At 48.2% G+C, this 20,938-nt stretch overlaps 1 protein-coding gene across 14 annotated transcripts in view; it reads right to left on the bottom strand.

Moving 5' to 3' along the window:
* The window catches only part of LOC138755891 (anion exchange protein 2-like), a 356,627-nt gene that overhangs the window by 124,276 nt on the left and 211,413 nt on the right, over positions 1 to 20,938 (bottom strand). For 5 of the 14 annotated variants that reach the window (XR_011352609.1, XM_069922667.1, XM_069922678.1 and 2 more), the window contains exon 1: positions 690 to 790. The exons of the other annotated variants lie outside the window; for them this stretch is intronic. Coding sequence is in view for 4 of the 5 variants with exons in the window: in XM_069922667.1 (XP_069778768.1) it covers positions 690 to 758 (69 nt within the window). In the remaining variant the exon portion in view is untranslated. Of the gene's footprint in view, positions 1 to 689; positions 791 to 20,938 lie in introns of those variants that run through there. 14 annotated transcript variants of the gene reach the window in all.

The raw sequence follows: 20,938 nt of genomic DNA, 5'->3' as shown, positions 1-20,938 counted from the left end.
CCTGTTTTCTCTCTCCCTCCTTTCTTAAAACGTGGGCCAACATTAGCTACCCTCCATCCGCAGGAATTGGTCCTGAATCTAGAGAACATTGGAAAATGATTATCAATGTGTCCATGATTTCTAGAACCACCTCCTTAAGTACCCTGGGATACAGTCCATCAGGCCCTGTGGATTTATCAGTTTTCCGTCCCATCAGTCTACCCAACACCATTTTCTGCCTCATGTGAATTCCCTTCAGTTCCTCCGTTACCCTCGGTCCTCTGTCCACTATCACATCTGGGAGATTGTTTGTGTCTTCCTAGTGAAGACAGATCCAAAGTACCTGTTCAACTCCTCTGCCATTTCCTTGTTCCCCATAATAATTTCACCTGTTTCTGTCTTCAAGGGCCCAAATTTGATCTTAACTAATTTTTTCCTCTTCACATCCCTAAAGAAGCTTTTATTATCCTCTTTTATACTCTTGGCTGGCTTCCCTTCGTACCACATCTTCTCCCAGTATCGCCTTTTTAGTGATCTTCTGTGGCTCTTTAAAAGTTTCCCAATCCTCTGGATTCTTGCTCATCTTGGCTATGTTAACGTCATCTCTTTTAGTTTTACAATGTCCTTCCCTTGTCAGCAACAGGTCGCCTCTTATACCCCTTAGAATCCTTCTTCTTAAACCTGAACTTCTGTACTGTTCCCAGAAATACCTGCCATCGTTGATCCGTCACCCGTGCTCGGGTCTCATTCCAGTCACCTTGGACCAGCTCCTCCCTCATGGCTCCATCGTCCCCTTTGTTCAACTGTGATATTGATATTTCTGACTTTCCCTTCTCCCTCTCAAAATCAATTTATGGTCACTACCTCCAGATGGCTCCTTTACTTGAGTCCTCTGATCAAATCTGGTTCACTACTCAACACTAAATCCAGAATTGATACATTTTTCTGTATCAAGCAGATTAAAGATTTGTTACAGTATCCGTATATTGGACGTCGGACGAGCAGAATTCAGCAATCACAAGGCAGTGGATTTAGGATTTAGTTAGTTAAGGGTAAGTCTCAAGCAACCGGAAAATACACTTACCCGGTATCTACCAATCCCCGTAGGTGCTGGATACCAGGGGATTTAATGTTATTGTGAATAAAGTTTAGACATTTTAAAAAAATTAATTTACCCACTGGAGCAAAGAGTGATTCTGTAGGAGTTACAAGAGAGTGTTTAGTCCACTCGCAGAGTTTAGAACAGCAAGTGTAGTCTCAGGAGGAGGCTGATGTGAGGACAAACTTCTTTCTGCAAAGAGCTACAATCTTCAGGATCCACTGCTCCAGGGACACTGGCCAAGGTTAAGATTGATGGATGGTGGGGTGAGGAGCGGAGTGAATCAGAGGTCATGGGTCGAGCTGCAAACACGCCATCTCTTCACCGACATGGTGCCTGTTCCGACCGACACTTGCGCACGTGTTCGCACACACGTACAGGTGCAAACTGATGCGTGCACACATGTACGGGCAAGTCTGCGGCCCAAGAGAAGGCAGCGCAGGCCGCGTTGGAGGAGAGGGAGTGGCTGTGCCTGCTGCAGACTGTGCCATGGCTGCAGTGGAGGGGAGCTTGGAGTGGTCAAGGGAGGCAGGGGAAGATGTGGTTCCCTTGGATCTCACCGAGGCTGAGATTACCATATTCTGATGAAGGGCCACAGGAGCAAAATGTTCATCATCTGTCCCTCTCTCCTCCCTCAATGCTGCCTGACATCTCATGACTTCCTGTTTTTGTTCCAGATTTCCACCACCTGCATTGTTTGGGGTTCTGCTTCCCTGGCTGTGCTCTATTGGGCAGTAAGGCACGAGAGCTGGCGCAGAGGCAGCTGGACCACAGGGTGGTCAGGTCAACCAGCCACACCATCGACCACGTGGCACTGATGGGTGAGGGCCCTCCCGCTGTGCCCACATTGCAAGCTGCCTGAGAACCAGGTCTGAGGCAGTTCCCACTCTGTCAGAGGAATGTCGCCTTTTGGAAGGGCAATGCCAAGGGAGAGTGCAGCACCCAAAAGGGCTGGAGAAACTGGATGTTGTGTGACTTTCTGATTTAAAAAATTTACTTTAGAAATACAGCACAGAAACAGGCCTTTCTGTCCCACAAGCCCATGTCACCCAATTACACCCAGGTTTTGAAGGGTGGGAGGATACCGGAGCATCCAGAGGAAACCCTTGCAGACATGGGGAGAAGGTACAAACTCCTTGTAGATAGTGCTGGATTCGAACACGGGTCGCTGGCTGTAACAGTGTGGCACAAGCTGCTACGCTAACTGTACCGCCCAGCTTCTCCAGCCCTCTTGTGTACTGCACTTGACCCAGCGCCTCCAACTTCCTCTTTAACTCCATCAAGGGAGCGGTTTATGACACAGAAGGCTGCAGAGCCAGAGTTGGGATATGGCCTGCACTGTCACGCCAGTGGTAATGAAACTGCAGTTAAAGCAAACGCTGTTACAGCGTCAGCGATCAGGACTGGGGTTCGAATCCCGCGCTGTCTGTACGGAGTTTGTACGTTCTCCCTGTGTGGGCTTTCCCAGGGGGCTGCGGTTTCCTCCCACTGTTCAAAATGTACGGGGGTGTAGGTCAATTGGGTTTAATTATGCAGCACAGGGTTGAGGGCCGAAAGGGCCTGTTACCGTGCTGTTCGTCTAAATTTAAATTTTAAAAAATTAACAGCAGTGGTGATTGATAACAAGCTTCAGTTTGAAATCCTACTCAAGATATGATCAGTTTATCTGTTGCTGAATAAGTGGCAAGTTGTGGGAAGATTGGTTCACCGTGATGAACGGTTCTGGTCCCCACACACTGTCTGACTTGCAGGCCCCAACATTAAATCGTGAGCCCTTCACACACTCCAGTGGAGAGAGGGGAGGGAGGAGCTACAGCCGATGGGTCCAAAGTGTCCGGAGTCACAGCCCACTCACACCTGCCCCACCCCGGGAGATTCCAAGCACGTCAAACCCTATCTGATTCTATGCAGTCAATACCCCTGCTGTAACCCAGAAAGGGACCTGTCTGGTCGGTGCTCCATGATCAGATCCCAGACCCCAGACCTCACTTTGCTCACACCCTTTCCTGTGGGTCACACATCCCTTCCAGGGAGGGAGGGTCTCGCACCCCTTCCCAGGAGGGTTTGCAACCCTTCATGGGGGTCTCAAACCCCTTCCAGGGGGTTTCTGGGGGTTCATATACCCTGCTATTTTAGCAAGGCCTTTGACAAGTCATGCAGCGTCCAGAGGATGTGAAGGGTCCCCAATATTTTGAGCCGAGGGGCTTCATCAGCAAAACAGGCAGACACCAGAATGGTGAGGGAATGGGAAGGGGAAAAAGGTGGAGGAGGAGAGGAGGGAGGGAGGGTGGGAAGGGGAGGAGGAGAGGAGGGAGGGAGGGTGGGAAGGGGAGGAGGAGAGGAGGGAGGGAGGGTGGGAAGGGGAGGAGGAGATGAGGGAGGGAGGGTGGGAAGGGGAGGAGGAGAGGAGGGAGGGAGGGATAAGGAGGAGAGAGGGAGGGAGGGATGGGGAGGGGAGGAGGAGAGGAGGGATGGGAGGATGGGAAGGGGAAGGAGGAGGGTTGGGAGGGAGGGAGGGATGGGAAAGGGAGGAGAAGGAGGGATGGGGAGAAAGAGGGATGGGAAGCAGAAGGAGGAGAGGAGGGAGGGAGGGATAGGAAGGGGAGGAGGAGAGGAGAGAGGGAGGGATGGGAAGGGGAAGAGGAGAGGGAGGGAGGATGGGAAGGGGAGGAGGAGAGAGGGAGGGATGGGAAGGGAAGGAGAGAGGGAGTGATGGGAAGGGGAGGAGTGTGGGAGGAAGGGAATGGGGAGGAGAGGAGGGAGGGAGGGTTGGGAAGGGGAGGAGAGTTGAAGGGAGGAAATAGGAAAGGGAGGAGAGGAGAGAGGATGGGAATGGGATGAGAGGAAGGAGGGATGGGAAGGGGAGAAAGCAAGAGTGAGGATGGGAATGGGAGGAGAGGAGGGAGGGATGGAAAGTGGAGGAGGAGAGGAGGGAGGGAATGGGAAGGGGAGGAGGAGAGGAGGGAGGGAATGGGAAGGGGAGGAGGAGAGGAGGGAGGGGTGGGAAGGGGAGGTGAATTGGAAGGGAAGGAATGGGGAGGAGAGGAGGGAGGGAGGATGGGAATGGGAATGAAGAGAGGAGGGAGGGAGGGAATGGGAAGGGGAGGAGAGGAGGGAGGATGGGGAGGGGAATGAGGAGAGGAGGGAGGGAGGGAATGGGAAGTGAGGAGAGGAGGGAGGGAAGGGGAGGAGGAGAGGAGAGAAACCAGGCAAGTTCAACAAGGAAATTTGCAGAAGCTGAGGACAAAATGGCAGCCGACATTTCGGGCCTGAACCCTTCGTTGGGATGACACGGAACATTGACTGCTTTTAACTTCCAGTGTGACCTGTTGAGTTTCTTTCACAAAATAAAGGTCTACAAGATTCTGAAAGGCATAGACAGGGTGGACAGCCAGCGTCTGTTTCCTAGGGCAGGGTCAGCAAACACCACAGGACGTGTGTACAAAGTGAAGGGAGGGAATTTAGGGGAGATGTCAGGGGTAGGACTTTTTACAAAGAGTTGTGGGTTCCTGGAATGCCTTGCCAGGGGTGTTGGGGAAGGCTGGAATAAAAGGGGCATTTAAGAGACTTTTGGACAGGCACATGGAAGAAAAATAGAGGTTACGGGTTAGGGAGGGTTTAGTTTTTTTTAGTAGGAATATATAGGTTGCCACAACATTGAGGGCCGAAGGGCTGCACTGTGCTGTTGTAGGAAACCAGGCCTGGAGAGTGCAGTGGAACAGTGAGGCCTTGGTGTACAGAGAAAAATAATCTCTCCACACTCATCCATCACCTGTGGCTCCACATGTCGACGTCCACACTCATCTTTAATTCTCTCTCTCTAGTTATCCTTTTATTGTTAATAAAATTCCTCAGGATTCTTCTTCAGGGGTATCCAGGCTCCACCCACATAGCCACACACCAGCCGCCGTCCCAGGAACCACCTCTCTTCGTACTTCCATGATGCTCACCCTCCTCCCGAACCTGCCACTCAATCTTGCCTGGAAGACATGCAGCATTAACCCGAGCAGCCGGTCCTGCCCTGTGAGATGGCATCCACCTGGTGGTCCACTGCACCACTGCAGGACCTGAGGAACCAGTCCCAGGACTCACCCCAGGGTGTCAGGGAACCTCGACGCTGACACACCTCCCTTGCTGCATCCTGGGAATCTGGGAACAGTGGATGGAATTCTCTTCTACTACTGATACTCTGGTGTGGCAGAGAGGGAGAGAAAAGGCAGGGTGAAGAGGCGACTGAGAGTAAGGTTTAGTGGGCAGGGAAATGGCTGTGGCCAGGGGAAGGTAACTGGTGGGGGGATGGGGGTGGGTGATAGGGACAGGGAGATGGGCCAGGGAGAAAGGAGTGGGGCTGAGGCAGATGGTCTGGGGTGGGATAGAGGGGCAGGAGGGGTGGATGTACAGGGGTGGGGTCTGTGGGACAGATGTACAGAGATGAGGTCTGTGGGGCTGGGATGGGGACAGATGTACAGGGTGGGGACAGTGGGGAGGATGTACAGGGGTGGGGACTGTGGGGTAGGGATGGGGAAGATATACAGAGATGAGGTCTGTGGGGCTGGGATGGGGACGGATGTACAGGGTGGGGACAGTGGAGAGGATGTACAGTGGTGGGGTCTGTGGGGCAGGGATGGGTGCAGAAGTACAGGGATGGGGAGGATGTACAGGTTTGGGGTCCGTGGGGCAGGAATGGGGGTGGAAGTATAGGGATGGGGAGGATGCACAGGGTGGGGTCTGTGTGGCAGGGATGGGATGGTTGTACAGAGATGAGGTCTGTGGAGAAGGGATAGGACGGATGTACAGAGATGAGATCTGTGGGGCAGGGATGGGAGGAAGTACAGGGATGGTGAGGATGTACTGGGGTGAGGTCTGTTGGGACAGATGTACAGAGATGATGTCTGTGGGACAGGGATGGGGCAGATGTACAGGGGTAGGGTCTGAGGGACAGGGGTGAGGTCTGTGGGGCAGGGATGGGGGCGGATGTACAGGGATGGGGTCTGTGGGTCAGGGATGGGATGGATGTACAGGGGTGGGGACAGTGGGGCAGGGATGGGATGGATGTACAGGGGTGGGGACAGTGCGGCAGGGGAAAGCTTGGGGAAATCCTTCCCTCACTCCACACTGACTTGCCTTCATTTGCACGGACCCCATTTTCCTTCACCGTTACTCTACTCTGCTCCTGCATCCCCAGCTGTTTCCCAGGCAATCGGTGGGCCATCTGACAGCTAGACCGAGATCTGAACTTTCACTTCCTGGACCTTGGATCCAAGGCTGATTCCTGGGAACATCAACAAGAAGCAGAGAAGCTGAGAGAGCCATATGCTCTGCTGTATATTAGTTCAGTAACATAACTATAAATAAGACCATAAGATATACTGTAGGATCAGAAGTAGGCCATTTAGCCCATCGAGTGTGTTCTGCCACTCCATCATGAGCTGATCTATTCTCCCACTCAGCCCCACTCCCCTACCTTCTCCCCATAACCTTTGATACCCTGACTATGCACATACCCATTAATCTCTGCCTTAAATACACCCAACGACCTGATCTCCACAGCCGCCTGTGGCAGCAAATTCCAGCGGTTCACTGCTCTCTAGCTTAAGAAATTCCTCTGCATCTGTTTTAAATGGGTGCTGTTCAATTGTGAAGTTATGCACTCTTGTTCTCGACTCCCCTACAATGGGAAACAACTTTTCCGCATCTACTCTGTCCAGGCCTTTCAACATTCAACGTGCTTTGATGAGTCCCCCCCACCCCCCCCACTCATGGTGAAGATTAGCTCTCCTCCTGCACAGGCCGTGTCTGGGAGGGCACAGAACCAGCACTTGCCACTGGAGGGCAGCAAAGTGCCATGGCACACATAGCACAGCAGCAAGATAAAACCTCATAATACAGGCCATATCCTAGTTCCAGGGGCACCCAGATCACTGCACATCTGGATCTAGGCCCCACAGACCTCACCCCTGTCCCTCAGACCCTACCCCTGTACATCTGCCCCATCCCTGTCCCACAGACATCATCTCTGTACATCTGTCCCAACAGACCTCACCCCAGTACATCCTCACCATCCCTGTACTTCCTCCCATCCCATCTAGGGGCACCGAAATCAATGCACATCCTGGATTCAGGGGCACCCAGATTACTGCACATCCTGGATCAAGGGGCACCAGAATCACTGCACATCCTGGATCTAGGGGCACCGGAATCAATGCACATCCTGGATCCAGGGGCACCCAGATCACTGCACATCCTGGATCTAGGGGCACCGGAATCACTGCACTTCGTGGATCTAGGGGCACCGAAATCAATGCACATCCTGGATTCAGGGGCACCCAGATTACTGCACATCCTGGATCAAGGGGCACCAGAATCACTGCACATCCTGGATCTAGGGGCACCGGAATCAATGCACATCCTGGATCCAGGGGCACCCAGATCACTGCACATCCTGGATCTAGGGGCACCGGAATCACTGCACTTCGTGGATCTAGGGGCACCGAAATCAATGCACATCCTGGATTCAGGGGCACCCAGATTACTGCACATCCTGGATCAAGGGGCACCAGAATCACTGCACATCCTGGATCTAGGGGCACCGGAATCAATGCACATCCTGGATCCAGGGGCACCCAGATTACTGCACATCCTGGATCGAGGGGCACCAGAATCACTGCACACCCTGGATCTAGGGGCACCGGAATCAATGCACATCCTGGATCTAGCGAGACCGGAAAATCAAGGAATGTTCTGGACCCAGGGAGAGTGGGATCATTGCACATCCTGGATCTAGGGGCACCAGAATCAAGGAATTTCCGAGGTTTAGGGACTTGAAAATCATGAAATGTCTTGGATACCAACTAAGTCTGCATGGTCAATCCTGCAACTGTTTCTAGCTCCTGCCACAGCCTTGGTGGGATTTGAACTCACTATGCAGCACACAAAAGGGCTGGAGAAACTCAGCAGGTCACAGAGAATCAATAAAAAGCAATCAGTTTCTCGGCCTGAACCCTAGTCCAGGTGAACTCACAATCCTTGGGTTTCAAGTCAGAGCAAGCCTGTTGCATCTTTCTCTCTTTTATATTTGTATCTTTTCTAGAGCACAGTTTATTGCACTACCGATCAGTAGAAATTTTGCCTCATCTGCAGGAAAAGGATGTGACGTCATGTATGTACTCTGGCAATAAATCTGAATCTGTCCAGTCCTGTCCTGGTTTCCTACACAAGAACATGGAAGATGTTCATCTCGGTCCTGGCCTAATGTAAGACCTTTATGGATTTACGGAACTTTTTGGAACAAGTTACAGGAGTTGGTTTTTCACAAAATCCGGACTTATTTTTCTTTGGAAATATTGAAGGAACAAAGCCTAAATTAAAACCGTCAATATATCCATTGGAGTTTATTGAAGTTACTTCAGCAGCGGTGTGGAAATGTTTTGCAGACACTTGGAAGTCAAGTATTTTTGAGGTAATGATGTGACGACATGCAGAAATCCAAAGTTGCATCCCGTTGGAAAAAAATTACATAGAGCTTGAGAAATAAATATGCTGTATTTTTTCAAATTTGGCATCCGTACACCCAAACAATAGGCTTAAATTTGTAATAATATCCTTTCTGTCCTTCTAGACCTGTGAGATTCTCCTCTGAATTGTAATGAACTTTTATATACGTGTTAGACGACATCTCTCCGTGCAATCCTACAAATTTTCCTTCTTTTTCTTTCTATGTTTACATAGCTATAGGAAATCTTTTACATTAATTATTTTGAGGGAGTGGGTTTGGGGTGGGGTGAATCCCATCATGTTTGAAACTTTTGATTTGTTTATTTGAACTTGTATTTCTCTATTCATTCTGATTACTGCATGTATGAAGAAAAATTTAAATGAAATATTTAAAAAAGACAGAAGACAGAATTTTACATCACAGAACAGGCCCTTTTGGCCTTCAATGTTGTTCCAACCTTATAATCCTATTAAAAAATATTAAACCCTTTCCTACCTCGTAACCCTTTATTTTACTTTCATCCATAAGCCTGCAGAGTCTCTTAAATGTTATTCCAGCCTCCATGCGCTCACCTGGCAAGGCATTCCAGGCCCCACCACTCTCTGTGGAAAACATTTACCCCTGATGTCTCCCTTAAACTTCCCTCCCTTCACTTTGTACACATGTCCTCAGTCTGCTGACCCTGCCCTGGGAAACAGGTGCTGGCCGTCCACCCTATCTATGCCTCTCAGAATCTTGTAGACCTCTATTAAGTCTCCTCTCATCCTTCTATACTGAAAAGAGAAAAGTCCCAGCTCTGCTCACCTTGCCCTCATAAGAATATTTTCCAGTCCAGGCAACGTCTTGGTAAATCTCCTCTGCACCCACTCCAGAATTGAACATGTGTGATCTCACCAGAGATTTATTTACCTCACAACTCATGAACTCAATCCCCCGTCTAATGAAGCCCAGAACAGCATAGGCCTGCTTTTCAACCTGCGCAGCTACCTTGAGTGATCTATGGACAGCAAGATCCTTCTGTTCTTCCCCACTGTTAAACTATTAGAAAAGGTGAAGAATCTTCTCCAACCTACTCCCCCCCAGAGTAAAAGACACTAAAACTATTGGGTGGAGGTTTAAGGTGAGGGAAGAAAGGTTTAAAAGAAACCTGAGCAACATCTCTTTTCACATAGAAGGTGGTGGGCAAGAGCTGCCAAAGGTAGAGGTGAGGACAATGATGGCGGTTAGAAGACATTTGGGTACTTACATGGATAGGAAAGAATAGGGTCGATATGGGCCAGGTAAAGACAAATGGGACTACCTTAGGCCAGTACAGGTGAGTTGGGCCAAAGAGCCTTGGTCCATGATCTAAAACTTTTGTTCTATGAGTGACAAAGCAAACTAAAGCCAATCAAATTTCTGCACAAAGTGAAGGGAGGGAAGTTTAGGGGAGGTGTCAGGAGGAATTTCTTTTTTACACAAAGAGTGGTGGGGGCCTGGAATGCCTTGCCAGGAGTGGTGGTGGAGGCTGGAACATTGGGGTATTTAAGAGACTCTTAGACAGACACTGGATGGAAGAAAAATAGAGGGTTACGGGGTAGGGAGGGTTTCGTTTTTTTTAGTGAGGAATATATAGGTCAGCACAACATCGAAGGGCCCGCACTGTGCTTTAGTGTTCTATAAAAAACGCCACACTCAGACAAAGCTTCCAACATGACCAACACATTCCTTCATTCACACACGACTTTGAGAGACGACCCAAACTGGGCACAGGATGCATTCTCGGCATGGATACAGAAGAAGATATTGGAAAAGCAAGCGAGTGAAGATTTGATCTCAGGCCACTTGCTCTCCCTCACTGACCTGACTCATTTTGAAATGATACTGCTGTAAGCAGGAGCTTCCAACACCTCCATCAGCGGCAGGCGTCCCAAACTGTCAGTGAGCTGCCAGCAGTGCGAACCTTGCCTGCTCAACCCTCTCAAAGCACAAATAATTGCTCAGTGCGATAACCACATGTATCAGCCTAGATTGAAGCCAACAGGCCTCGCTGTCCCTGAGACCAGTTGTTTGTTGGGTGGGAACACTGATGACCGATAATGTCCCCTTGTACTGAAGGGCTAGATGCTGTACCCACACAACTCGAGGAAAGCAGCCACAACACACTGCAAATATTTGCAGACGGAGCCTTTAGCAGCACATGGTGTAGAGTTATTTGGTCCTGGGCCAACAAGGGACAGACTCAAGGGTGCAGTCACCTTCGCCAGCTGCTGACAGAGCAGGAAGGAGCTGACTGAGGAAGATCCACCACACACCAGATCCACAGTGTGGAGCTTGGCACCATTCAAAGCAGGGCAAAGGCAAGGAAACCTAAAAATTGGAGCAGGAGTCGGCCATCAAGTCTGCTCCGCCATTCAACAAGATCATGGCTGGGGGCTCAACTCCACCTACCTGCCTTTCCCAAAGCCAGAAGGAGACCCGAACTGCATGCAGTAAGTGCTCCAGGTATGACCACACCAGTGCCCAGCACAATCTCTCCAGCTGTGAAGGCCAATATCCCATTTCCCTTCTCCACTACCTGTGGCACCTCGAAACCAACCTCTTGTGATTCATGCACAGGCACTCCAAAGTCCCTCTGCATTTTCTCCATTTAAATAGTAATTTGATATTTTATTTTTATTTTCAAGACAGATACCTCACATTGACCAACAGTGTATCCTAACTGTCAGATCCCCGCTCTCTCACATCTCCTCTCTTGTCTGCATTTCCTGAGAAGACTGAAGCAGGCAAGGCTACTGGCTACAACTATGTCAACCTTTTACAGGAGCTCTACCGAGTACGGCCTGGGCGGCTACATCACAGTGCGGTACGGTTGCTGCAGAGAAATGGATCAGGGGTCAATCCACAGGACCATAAGAGTAGCAGAGAGGATCCCTGGGGTCTCCCTCCACCTCCCCATCAATCTGATCTACTGGGATCGTTGTCTGAAGAGGGTGTATAAAATTATGGAGGACCCCTTCCATCCTGCACACAGCATCTTCCAGCTGCTCCCGTCGGGGAAGAGATCCAGGAGGATCAGAGCCAGCCCCACCAGGCTGAGGAACAGCTTCTTCCCACGGGCAGTGAGAACGCTGAACAGCTAAAGGAACCGCTCACACTGACCCTCTGAGACCCTCATATTCACAAAACAGTATTTATTTGTATCTATGAATATTGTCCTGCGTGTGTATTGTTTGTCTATCTGTGTGTTAAGTCTGGTTGTGTGTCCGTGTGTTTTACACTGAAGACTAGAGAACGCTGTTTCGTCAGATTGTACTTGTACAATCAGATGACAGTAAACATGACGACTTATCAATACCTCTCTGCAGAAAGTGGAGGAAAAAATTGACGCCAGGTGTCCTGGTCAACGCCGTTTCACTGCCTCACGATTAAAGTGGTCCGTTCAGCCCCTCGAGCTCTGTCAATTAACACGATTGTCACTGATCTTTATTTCAGTATCACTTTCTAATAGGTCTCATTCCTGAAATCCACGATGACTGGCTGCCGACAGCCCTCCGGGGTAGAGAATCCTTGGGATTCGCACCCCTCAGGATGAAGACATTTCTCCTCATCTCATTCCTGACTGGTTGGCTTCTTATGTGTTGGCTTCTTATGTGACTTCCTATCTCTACACCCTGCCCCTTGTTCAAGTTTATTTATCATTCAATTGTACCAGTACAACCCCTGACAAAAGAGCCTTCTCCAGTCCTCGGTGGAAAAACAGTGCAAACAAACATTCTGACATAATACGTCTTAGATCTACATGAATTGAAAATTAATATTATTAATAAATAGTAGGGTCTTGGAGGGTCTGTGTGAGCAGTTCAACAATTGTTCAGCGTTCTCACTGCCCTTGGGAAGAAGCTGTTCCTCAGCCTGGTGGTTCTGGCTCTGATCCTCCTGTGTCTGGTTCCCGACGGGAGCAGCTGAACGGTTGGGGTCTTCACTGATTTTGAAAGCCCATTTTAAATAGTGATCCCAGTAAATATCATTGATGGGAGTGGGGGGGGGGGGGGGGGGGGAGGGGGAGGGAAACTCCAGTGACCCTTTCTACCACACATGGTCCTGTGATCCTGGAAGAACATACACTCCACATCTTCCCCCAAAATATTTTGTCTTCACTCAATCAAGACTAGTGGTGTTCCTCAGGGATCGGTGCTGGAACCATTGCTGTTTATCGTCTATATCAATGATCTAGATGATAAGGTGGTAAAATGGATCAGCAAGTTTGCAGATGACACTAAGATTGGAGACGTTGTGGACAGTGAAGAAGGTTTTCAAAGCTTGCAGAGGGATCTGGACCAGCTGGAATAATGGGCTGAAAAATGGCCGATGGAATTTAATGCAAACAAGTGGGAGGTGCTGCATTTTGGAAGGACAAACCAAGAAAGGACGTACATGGTAAATGGTCGGGCACTGAGGAGTGCAGTAGAACTGAGGGATCTGTGAATTCCTTGAAAGTGGGGTCACACATGGATAGAGTTATAAAGAGAGCTTTTGGCACATTGCCCTTCATAAATCAAAGTATTGAGTACAGGAGTTAGGATGTTATGTTAAAGTTGTACAAGACATTGGTGAGGCCAAATCTGGAGGATTGTGTGAAGTTTTGGTCACTGAACTACAGGAAAGAGATCAATAAGATAGAAAGAGTGCAGAGAAGATTTACTAGGATTTTGCCTGGACTTCAGGAACTGAGTTACAGGGAAAGGTTAAACAGGTTAGGATTTTATTTCTTGGTGAGTCGAAGAATGAGGGGAGAATTGATGGAGATATTTAAAATTATGAGAGGGACAGAGAGAATAAATGTAGACAGGGTTTTCCCACTGAGAGCAGGTGAGATACAAACCAGAGGAGATGGGTTAAGGGTGAAAGGGTAAAAGTTGATGGAAGGGCGTTTGGTTTGTGTGATGGCCTGAGTTTGTTCACAACTCCCTTCAGTTCCTTGCTGTCCTGGGTTGAGTGTTTCCCAGATCCTGCTGCAATGATGCAGACAGAAAACGCGTTCCTGGACCCAGCCTTACAGAAAGTGGGAGTTACTGGAATGGGGGAGTTTTAGGGCAAGAGGGAGACAGAAAGAGGGAGCATTACAGGAAGTGGGGAGTGTTACGGGAAGGGGGACAGTTACGAGAAGGGGAGAATTATAGAAAGGGGGAGCGTTACAGGAAGTGGGGAGCGTTTCGGGAAGGGGAGAGTTACGGGAAAGGGAGCATTACGAGAAGGGGATAGTGACAGGAAGGGGAAAAGTTACGGGAAGGGGAAAGTTACAGGAAGTGGGGAGCGCTAGGGAAAGGGGGAGCGTTACGGGAAAGGGAGAGTTACGGGAAGGGGAAGAGTTACAGGAAGGGGGTGCGTTATGGGAAGGGGGTGCATTATGGGATAGGGGATAGTGACAGGAAGGGGAAAAGTTACGGGAAGGGGGTGCGTTACGGGAAGGGGATGCGTTACGGGAAGGGGAAATGTTACAGGTAGTGGGGAGCGCTAGGGGAAGGGGGAGCGTTACGGGAAAGGGAGAGTTACGGGAAGGAGAAGAGTTACAGGAAGGGGGTGCGTTATGGGAAGGGGATGCGTTACGGAAAAGGGGAGAGTTATGGGAAGTGGGTGTGTAACTAGAAGGGAGGTATTACGAGTAGGGGGCTGTTATGGGAATGGGGAGTGTTATGGGAAGGAGGAATGTGTTACAGGTAGGGGACAGTTACAGGAAGGGGATGATTATGGGAAGGAGTTATGTTACTGGAAGGGGAGGGCTATGGGAAGGGAGTGCGTTATAGTAAGGGGAGAGTTAGGGGAAGGGGGAGCGTTATGGGAAGGGGGTGCATTACGGGAAAGGGGAGAGTTATGGGAAGTGGGTGTGTAATTGGGAGGGAGGTGTTAAGGGACAGGGGAAACCATATGGGAGAACGTACAAACTCCTAACAGACAACGCAGTATTCAAACCCAGGTTGCTGGTTCTGTAGTATTCTCTAACCGCTACGCCCTGCAGGTTTCCCTTCAAATCTATCTGAAAACTCGTCCCCATATCAGAGGGAGATAAAACTGGAGAGATTTTGGATATGAGTGAAGAAATGTAGTGAGGACATGAGACCTTTTTCACATTGGAATACAGTGAAACAAACTGCATAAAATTTTTTTTCCTATGCAAGGATCTGTCTAAATGCCTTCTAATTGTGCCAGTCTCTACCTTTTCCTCTCGAAGTTTATTTCATAAATTTACCACTCTACATGGAAAAACTTGCTCCTCAGGTCCATTTTAAATCTACCCCTTTCACAGAACTATTCCCTATATTTTTAGATGAATCTAGACTAGGAAAAAGTTGGTGTCTATTTATCTGATCCATACTGTTATGCATCAGCATGAATAGAGTCAGGACAGTCCACTTCCCCCCAAGAATGCTGCCTAATCCATCCACTTCTATCTTCACTCCTTCTACATCCATGACTGTGTGACTAGTGTAAGGTAAAACATCATGAGATGGGAATGTGTAAGGAGTTACCCTGTACAGGGCTGTAACAAGATGTGAATGCATCCTTGTACTTACAAGATAAGAGAGACATTGATGGATTGAGAGGCAGGAAGCTAGCAGGGAAAGGATAGCAACAGTTTTAGTCATTGGACAAGTAATGATATGATGATGTTCTAAGCACGTATCCAAGGGTATAAAAAATCACCATTTTGCTGATAACGGCAGAATGCATTCTCCGACTAACATGGTTAGTTGCAAGTGTTACAATCCGGTAATAAAGAACAAAGAACCCTGATTTCGACTCAGTCTGGTGTTTGTCTCACTCATTCATGAACAAAGGAGACCTAACACTAGGCACAATTCAAATGCCATCTACAAGTTTGCCGATGACACCACAGTTGTCGGCAGAATCACAGACAGCAATGAGGAAGTGTTTAGAAACATAGAAACAGAAGATAGGAGCAGGAGTAGGTCATTCGACCCTTCGAGCCTGCTCCGCCATTCAACGAGATCATGACTGATCTTAAAGTTCAGTGCCCCGTCCCCGCCTTCTCTCCGTAACCTTTAATACCCTTATACTGAGGAAGTAGATCTAATTCCCTCTTAAATAGATTTAATGAACCTGCCTCTACTGCCCTCTGTGGCAATGAATTCCACAGATTCACCACCCTCTGGGTCAAGAAATTCCTCCTCATCTCAGTCCTAAATGGTTTGCCTATTATCCTCAAACCATGGCCCCGGGTTCTGGATTTTCCCATCATGGGAAACATCCCATCTGCATCCATTCTGTCCAGTCCTGCCAGAATTTTATAGGTCTCTATGAGATCCCCTCTCAATCTTCTAAACTCCAGCGAGTACAATCCCAATTTGCGCAAACTTTCCTCATAAGTTATTCCTGCCATTCCAGGTATCAGCCTGGTGAATCACCTCTGCACTCCCTCCATTGCAAGAACATCCTTCCTTAGATAAGGTGACCAAAACTGCACACAATACTCCAGGTGGGGTCTCACCAAGGCTCTGTACAGCTGCAGTAAGGTATCCTTGTTCCTAGACTCAAACCCTCTTGATATGAAGGCCAACATACCATTTGCCTTTTGAACCGCCTGCTGTACCTGCATGCTCGCCTTCAGAGACTGATGTACAAGTACCCCTAGATCTCTCTGCACTTCCCCATCTCTTAATCGATTACCATTCAAATAGTCATCTGCCCTCCGGTTTGTATTACCAAAGTGGACAACCTCACATTGATCCACATTGTAGTGCATTTGCCATGGATCTGCCCAGTCCCTCAATTTATCCAAATCACACTGGAGCTTCCTGACCCTCTCTTCCGTGCACACAACCCCTCCTAGCTTAGTGTCGTCTGCAAATTTGGAGATATTACATCCAATCCCCTCATCTAGATCATTAATGTAAATTGTGAATAGATGGGATCCCAGTACAGATCCCTGTGGCACCCCACTGGTCACCGCCTGCCACTCAGAAAACGAGCCATTTATCCCAACTCTCTGTCTTCTACCTGCCAGCCCATTCTCAATCCACATCAATACTTTGCCCCCAATCCCATGAGCCTTGATTTTGGAAGCCAGTCGTTTATGTGGGACCTTATCGAAGGCCTTTTGGAAGTCCAGGTACACCACATCCACTGGGTCTCCCCCATCTATTTTACCTGTCACCATCTCAAAGAATTCCTATAGATTTGTCAAGCACGATTTACCTTTTGTAAATCCACGTTGACTCCGTCCGATCCCTTCTCTGCTAGTCATATGCTCCGCTATTACATCCTTAATAATGGATTCCATCATTTTGCCCACTACTGATGTAAGGCTCACCGACCTATAATTCCCCGCTTTTTCTCTACCCCCCTTTTTAAATAGTGGGGTAACATTAGCTACCCTCCAATGCATGGGTACTGATCCTGAGTCTATCAAGTTCTGGAAAATAATTCTTAAAGCATCTGCTATCTGAATGGCCACTTCCTTGAGTACCCTAGGATGTAGATTATCAGGCCCTTGGGATTTATCGGCCTTCAATCCCATCAATTTCCCCAAGACCATGTCCTTAGAGATACTTATTTCTTTCAGTTCCTCCCTTGCATTAGTCTCCATGTTTCCCAACGTCCTTGGGAGGTTATTTGTATCCTCTCTTGTAAAAACAGAACTAAAGTAAGGATTTAATTGGTCTGCCATTTCCTTATTCCCCATTATATATTCCCCTGATTCTGCAAAGGACCTACTCTGGATTTCACCAATCTTTTCCTCTTGACATATTTATAAAAGCTTTTGCAGTCGGTTTTTATATTTGCCGCAAGCTTACTTTCGTAATTTATTTTTGCCCTCTTGATTAATCCCTTTGTCCTCCTTTGGTGCATCTTGAACTGCTCCCAGTCTTCGGTTGCGGTACTTTTTTTGGCCAATTGATATGCTCTTTCTTTGGACCCAATGCTGTCTCTAATTTCCCTTGTTATCCACGGTTGAGTCACCTCTTTTGGTTTATTTTTATGCCAAACCGGTATAAACGATTTTTGCAATTTCTCCATTAGATCTGTGAATGCTTTCCATTGTCTATCCACAGTCAACTCTCCCATAAACACCACCCAATCAATCTTACTCAACTCCCGTCTCATACCATCATAATTCCCTTTATTTAAATTCAGGACCTTAGTCTCGGTTTTAATTTCTTCACTCTCCATGTCGAGTGAGAATTCGATCATATTGTGATCGCTCCTACCCAAAGGGCCTCGCACAACAAGATTGTTGATTAGCCCCTTATCATTGCATAATATCCAATCTAAAATGGCCTGCTCCCGAGTTGGTTCCTCGACATATTGGTCTAGATAACCGTCCCGTAAACATTCAAGGAATTACTCCTCCTCAGTATTTTTACCAATTTGACTGTCCAATCTATATGTAAATTACAGTCTCCCATGATGACGGCTGTTCCCTTATTGCACGCTTTTCTAATTTCTCTTTTAATGCCTTCCCTCACCTCTACACTACTATTTGGAGGCCTATATACCACCCCCACTAACGTTTTCCGCCCCTTGCTATTCCTCAGTTCTACCCATATAGATTCTGCATCTTCTGAGTTGATATCCTTCCTGTCAATTGTGTCGGTCCCTTCTCTCACCATCAATACTATCCCACCCCCTTTTCTTTCTTGCCGATCCCTCCTAAATATCGTATACCCCAAGATGCTAAGTTCCCAGGCTTGCCCACCCTGCAGCCATGTTTCTGTAATCCCAATCAAATCATATTTGTTTATCTCAATTTCCACAGCTAATTCATCTACCTTGTTCCGAATGCTTCTTGCATTAAGATATAAAGCCTTCAGATTTGCTTTTTTCACCCTCCTTGCTCGTTCTGATTTTTTACTTTCGCTGCCTAACCTAACTTTTCCTGTTTTATATCTTTTCTGTCCTTTGCCCTACAGGTTCCCACCCCCCTGCCAAATTAGTTTAAACCGCACCCGACGGCTGTACCAAACCTAGCTGCCCATATATTGACCCCTCTTGGGTTTAGGTGTAACCCATCCTTCTTGTAGAGGTCATGCCTTCCCCAAAAGAGATCCCAATGATCCAAGAAGCCAAAATCCTGTCCTTTACACCAGCCCCTCAGCCACACATTCATTTTTCTTAACCTTCCATTTTTGTCCTCAGTTGCACTTGGCACAGGTAGCAATCCAGAGATCACCACACTGGCGGTCCTGTTTCTTAGTTTCTGTCCTAGCTCTCTGTAATCCTTTTTCAGTACTTCCTCCTTTTTATCGATGTCATTGGTACCCACATGTACCAAGACATCAGGCTGTTCGCCTTCCCCTTTTAGAATACCCTGGACCCGATTTGAGATATCACGCACCCTTGCACCAGGGAGGCAGCACACCATGCGGGCATACCTATCTGGCTCACAGAATCTCCTGTCTGTATTTCTGACAATGGAGTCCCCAATGACCACTGCATTCCTCTTTACCTTTTGGTCCACCACGCCAGGCTCAGTGCCAGCGACCTGGTCACTGCTGCCAGCTTCTGTCAGGTCATCTCCCTCAACAGCATCCAACAAAGTATACCTGTTACTGAGAGGGATATTCACAGGTGTGCTCTCCATTTTCCTGGTATTTTTCTTCCCACCCCTGACAGTTACCCACTTACCTGTCACATCTGGTCTTGGGGTAATTATGTCCCTGAAAGTTGAATCTATCAACTCCTCACTCTCCCTTACCAGCCGTAGGTCCTCAAGTTGCAGCTCCAGTTCCCCAACTCGGTCCTTAAGGAACTGCATCTCGGTGCACCTGACGCAGATGTGGCTATTTGGGAGGGTGGGACTCACCCGTGGTTCCCACATCTGACATCCAGTACAAAACACTAACCCCATAGGCATGACTGAGCTAAAATAATGCCACTTACCCTTCTCCTCGCCTGCTTTTGCCTAAACCTGTTGAGCCAAAGGCTGGAAGTCCCACTCCTTCAGTGCCCCACTCACTCATTGCGCCGCTCCTCGCTGGCCGCTCCCTCCCCTTTTACTCCTTTTACTGGCCCCTTGACCAATTAACCCAGTCACTCTCTCCAAGCTCCTGCTCCTCTGACTCCCAGCTCAAACTCCAGCTGATGCCTCCTCTGACTCCCAGCCCGATTTGAGTAGGCCCAAGCCCCAGTAAGCCCTTGTATTTAACTGCTTACCTCCACGTCACTCTCTCCGAGCTTCTCCTCCTTCGGCTCCCAGCTCGAATTAACATATAGATTGGACTAACCAAATTAGTAAGTCCAGCGATTTATTCTACTCACCTCTCTGATGCTGTCTCTTGGCTCCTCCTCCTCTCACCCGACACCAGGCACTGACTCACTGTCTCCTCCGACCCTGAGGTAAACCAGTCCTCATCAGCAGTGGAGAGGGTAAAGTACTTCAAATTCCTGAGTGTCAACATCTCTGAAGATCTATCCTGGAGCCTCCATTAAATTAATTAGACCTACATCACTGTAACAGGCCAATTTGGCCTTACGAGCCCATGACACCCAATTTTTACCCCATTAATCTACACCCCCGGTATGTTTTTGAAGGGTGAGAGGAAACCGGAGCCCCCGGAGAAAACACACGCAGACATACCTTCTTCAGGAGTTTGCGGAGGAGCTAGTGGAGTTGTTCAAGTGAACGGTATGGACTTGAAGGGCCGACATGCCTGTTTCCGTGCTGTAAACGGTTATATGGTTATATGGGGAGAACGTACAAACTCCTAACAGACAGGATTCAAACCCAGATCCGGCCCCAATCGCTGGTGCTGTAAAGGCGTTGCGCTCACCACTACACCAACCGTGGCCCCTAATATTCTTTTGAATTTTTTTTTTCCAAAATTATACATGATAACATTTCAAATGTATAAAATATTAAACTTTTTCTGAGAAACACAACAAACGAAACAAAACAGTCCCCACCCCCCCCCCCCCCCATATACGGATCCGTTCACTGTCAGAGCTTATATATATTTTAAGTAGATTGAGTACATTTGGGGAAACTACATTTTTTACATATAATATTTACTTTTATCCCCTATTTTGTTCCTTTTTATTCCTGTTTCTGGGCCCCGATGTGGTCCAGGTTTGGCTGGACCACCCTTACAAAAGGGTCATATTTATTCCTTAAGTTATATGTGATATTTTCTGTAGGTAACAGCTGTTCAATTCCACAGCCCAGAGGGGAGTCGGACGTCCAAGTGATCGCGATACATTTTTCGCTACCACCAGTGCTATTTTTTTTAAATGAGATTTGATATTTGGTCAATTTGTTGTTTATTTCCATGAAATTACCGAATTGATATACTCCGGGTCGCCCGCGAAGGCCACTCCTGTTATCCTGGTTAATTTTCTGCAATATCTTGGCAAAATGGCCTCACCTT

Source organism: Narcine bancroftii, chromosome 2 (genome assembly GCF_036971445.1).
Source record: "Narcine bancroftii isolate sNarBan1 chromosome 2, sNarBan1.hap1, whole genome shotgun sequence".
Taxonomy (NCBI): Eukaryota; Metazoa; Chordata; class Chondrichthyes; order Torpediniformes; family Narcinidae; genus Narcine; species Narcine bancroftii.
Note: the sequence above shows the minus strand (reverse complement) of the source record. Positions and strands in the feature narration are given on the sequence as shown.